We start from the raw sequence: 3,411 nt of genomic DNA on the forward strand, positions 1-3,411 counted from the left end.
TTAATGAAAATGATACTGAAATAATGATGGTAGGTAGAAGGAATAACATTATTGAGAAAACCAACTTATATATTATTTAAAATTTGATTTGGTAAAATTTTTTAACGAAGTGTTTGCGTAAGTTCTCCCTTTTATATTTGGTAAACTAAAAAAAAGAATATGTTTAAAATGAGCACCATAATTCTATACGTATTAGGTATATCATATTTATATAAATCATCAGATTTTATTAAATAAAAATTAAAAGCTAATATAAAAGAAGAATATTAATGAACTCTAATAAATACAAAATATTCTAATATATGAATAAATATATATTAATACACAATACTTTAAATGATAACATAATTTTTTTTTAAATAAATAAATATAAAACATATTAATACAAAAATATAAGTATTTTTTATTTATTAAATTAATCATTATGCAATAAAATTTGTATAATATTAAAAAATTATATTAAAATAATATTTTAAACTGTAACATAAGGAAGATTTATTGATTATAAAGGATCATTAGGAAGATTTAATTATTATAAAGGACAAAGTAATTTCATGACATGATATCAAAATTTTTATAATTGAAAAATCTAAAATTTAATTTTGTTAAACAAAAAAAATAGCATAAGAAAAATTTTAAAAAATTATACAAAAAATACAAACTAACTAAAAAAAATACTCATTTGAGATAACTTATAGAAATATAATTATATAATTATTTGTGCTCCTCTTACTAATTTAAATTTTTTGAACTAGTAATTTCATGATATGATAAATTTAAATGGTGTTAATTATCAATTTAGTATTTAAGAGATCCAAGCATTGAACAAAAAAACTTGCAAATATATTATTGACAAAAAAATTTTTTGATTAATTTTAAAATTTGTCAAAAGTGATGTTGCCTTTAAATCTTTTGGATACCAATTTTATTGTTAACAGATCATTTTATCAAAACATAATCGAAGAATAATGTTAGTGTGTCTCTGAAATCTGATTCTATAACCGTGGATAATACGGTAGCAAATAGCTAGCAATGGGTAAGCTATTTAACGCAGCTTTTATATCATATAATTCTTCTTCTTCTTCTTCTTCGTTAAATGACAACAATATATACATCGGAGTTAATTTACGTTTTCAAAATAACCAAATTGAGAGCTTCACGTTGTGATGATTTCAATCAATTACAGTTTGCAAAATACAAGTAGGGAAATAAATTAAGCAGCAGCGAAAAAAATACTAATGGAGAATGAGGCCTCAATGATCATAGCCATAGGGCCCCAGCTTGTTTGAGAATGGGAACCAATTCACCAGAAATATGAGTGGCCATGATACGATCCAACCCTCCAAACAACTTTCCACCTATAAACACAGCTGGAAACTGAACCTTGTTGTTATCGCCGCCGCCGCCGATTGCTTCGAGTTCTCTTGCCACGCCTTCTTCGTCTTTCTCTTCCACCTCGTAAACTGCCGGGTTGACGCCGAGCCCCAAAAGCAAGCGCTTCACCACATGGCTCATGCAGCATCCCCGCCTCCCGAATACTATCACCGCATTTTCTGACACCATGTCATGAACCATCTTCTCGGAATCTTTACTAGCGAGATCCTTTTTGGGAGAGAAGAGAAAAGAGAGGGTATTATTGTTGTTGTTGTTGTTATCAATGGGTTGGGAATGGATGATATTTAATGGCTGTGGGGTGAAGTGGGTAGTCCATGACCTGTATGGAATTGCTTGATGCATGACGAAATTGATAATATGGGCTTTAAATTTGGATGATGAGTACACAAATTAAATGTGATGAGAAGAAGCAAGCAGATATGAATGTGTATGTATGTGGTTATGAAGTGGGTAGGTTTTGGTTATGGTTATGGTTTTATGGTACTTATATGGCTATGCTTTATGGAATTCAATAATTTGGTTACAAGGGTATTTATATATGAGGTATTGTAAAGGGTGATGATGAACATGATTTTGAAAGGGTCATGGTTCACTATTACGTCAACGGCCAAATTAGGCATAAATTATTTATTTTAATATTAATTAACGCGGTGGTATTTGGTCATATACTTCATACTTGTTGTGGCTGACGTTTTGGATTGTGTCACTCCCTCGCTTCCCACAGCTTTGCGTTTTGTGTACAATTGATTTGGACGGCGCCCAACTTGTTTTCCGACTCTTTATTTTTTATTTAATAATTTAATTTTGATGTATTGTTGTAATGTAAAATAATTTTATATGTATATTTAATTATATAATATTACGTCAGTTTTATACGATGAACACATTAAAATTAATTTTTTTATTTAATACAACAAAAGTGGATAAAAATATAAGTTTTCTTTTAAATTATTTTTCCAATTCTATGATTCTATCCATTTGGTGCCCAATCTCAGAGGGCCAAACAGATATTTGTCTACGTCATTTTCTTATTTATGATGCACATGGTGGAGTTACACTTCCACACATATATTCTAGTTTTTCTTTTTCTTTTTTTTTTTCTATAGCATTTATATGCATGCTTTGTGGTGTACAATCAACGAACGTTTGCTCTTATGCTAATCTTTTTGGCGTTCTAGAACTAGCATTTTCAATGTCAAAATTTGCTGAAATAAAACGTGGTGTAATTTTCGGGTAAGATTTTATAAATTCATAGTGGATATATCAACATTAAAAGATTGATTTGAAATTGAAAAGTACCTTGAAATATATTTTTGAATAATGTAATAAAGTTCATATTTGATATATTGATAAAAGTTATAATATTAATGAGAATTAAATAATTTTTTATTTTAAGAAGGAAATCGTTTTCAAATTGAAAAGTAGAGACAATAGATAACTCCTATGCTACATTGCTATCTAACAATTTTTTGTGATGCATATAATTTTGGCACTTTAACTAACAAATCTAACTTTGTTGGTGAATTAAAAGGAAGAGTACAAAATTGTGTTCATAAGAGAGCCATAACCCCAACGGCAATAACATTAGTGAGGTGCAGTGCAAGTGACACACGCCGAAGCGTTGACGGAGGAGCAACATATGACGTCATCCTATGTCAGATTCGGTGCCCGCCACGTGGCATGAAAAACCGCATGTAATTCGTGACGTCAGCACGTTTGGATGTTGGAACCAACCAACTAGGGGGCTGTCATGTGCCACGTAAGCAGTCAAGCTTTCCGAGTGATTTCCGTCATGGCTGCGTTGGAATTTGGAGCACACTAGTCCCACCCAATAGGCGGTAAATTCAGTTATAATTATCAATCGGATTTTGTTAGAGAATTAACTTGGGATATAATCAATTATAATTAATTAATTAAAAAATATGTTAATAAAATAAAAAAATAAAAAAATTGTTCATTATTTTTATTTTTCTAAATTTTAAAATTAAAAACAAAAAAATTAATTGAATTGATTTA

At 29.5% G+C, this 3,411-nt stretch overlaps 1 protein-coding gene across 1 annotated transcript; it reads right to left on the minus strand.

The window, feature by feature from the left end:
- Nucleotides 1–1,124: 1,124 nt before the first annotated feature.
- LOC107462229 (glutaredoxin-C9) lies at nucleotides 1,125–1,901 on the minus strand. The gene has a single exon (XM_016080800.3). It carries the CDS (start codon nucleotides 1,735–1,737, stop codon nucleotides 1,261–1,263), a length of 477 nt encoding a protein of 158 aa, XP_015936286.1. The 5' UTR covers nucleotides 1,738–1,901; the 3' UTR covers nucleotides 1,125–1,260.
- Between the last annotated feature and the right edge of the window lie 1,510 nt (nucleotides 1,902–3,411).

This window comes from Arachis duranensis, chromosome 8 (assembly GCF_000817695.3).
Source record: "Arachis duranensis cultivar V14167 chromosome 8, aradu.V14167.gnm2.J7QH, whole genome shotgun sequence".
NCBI lineage: Eukaryota > Viridiplantae > Streptophyta > Magnoliopsida > Fabales > Fabaceae > Arachis > Arachis duranensis.

Excerpts from the sequence above, each read along its gene's own strand:
- LOC107462229 (XM_016080800.3), bottom strand. The coding sequence starts at position 1,737 with ATGCATCAAGCAATTCCATACAGGTCATGGACTACCCACTTCACCCCA.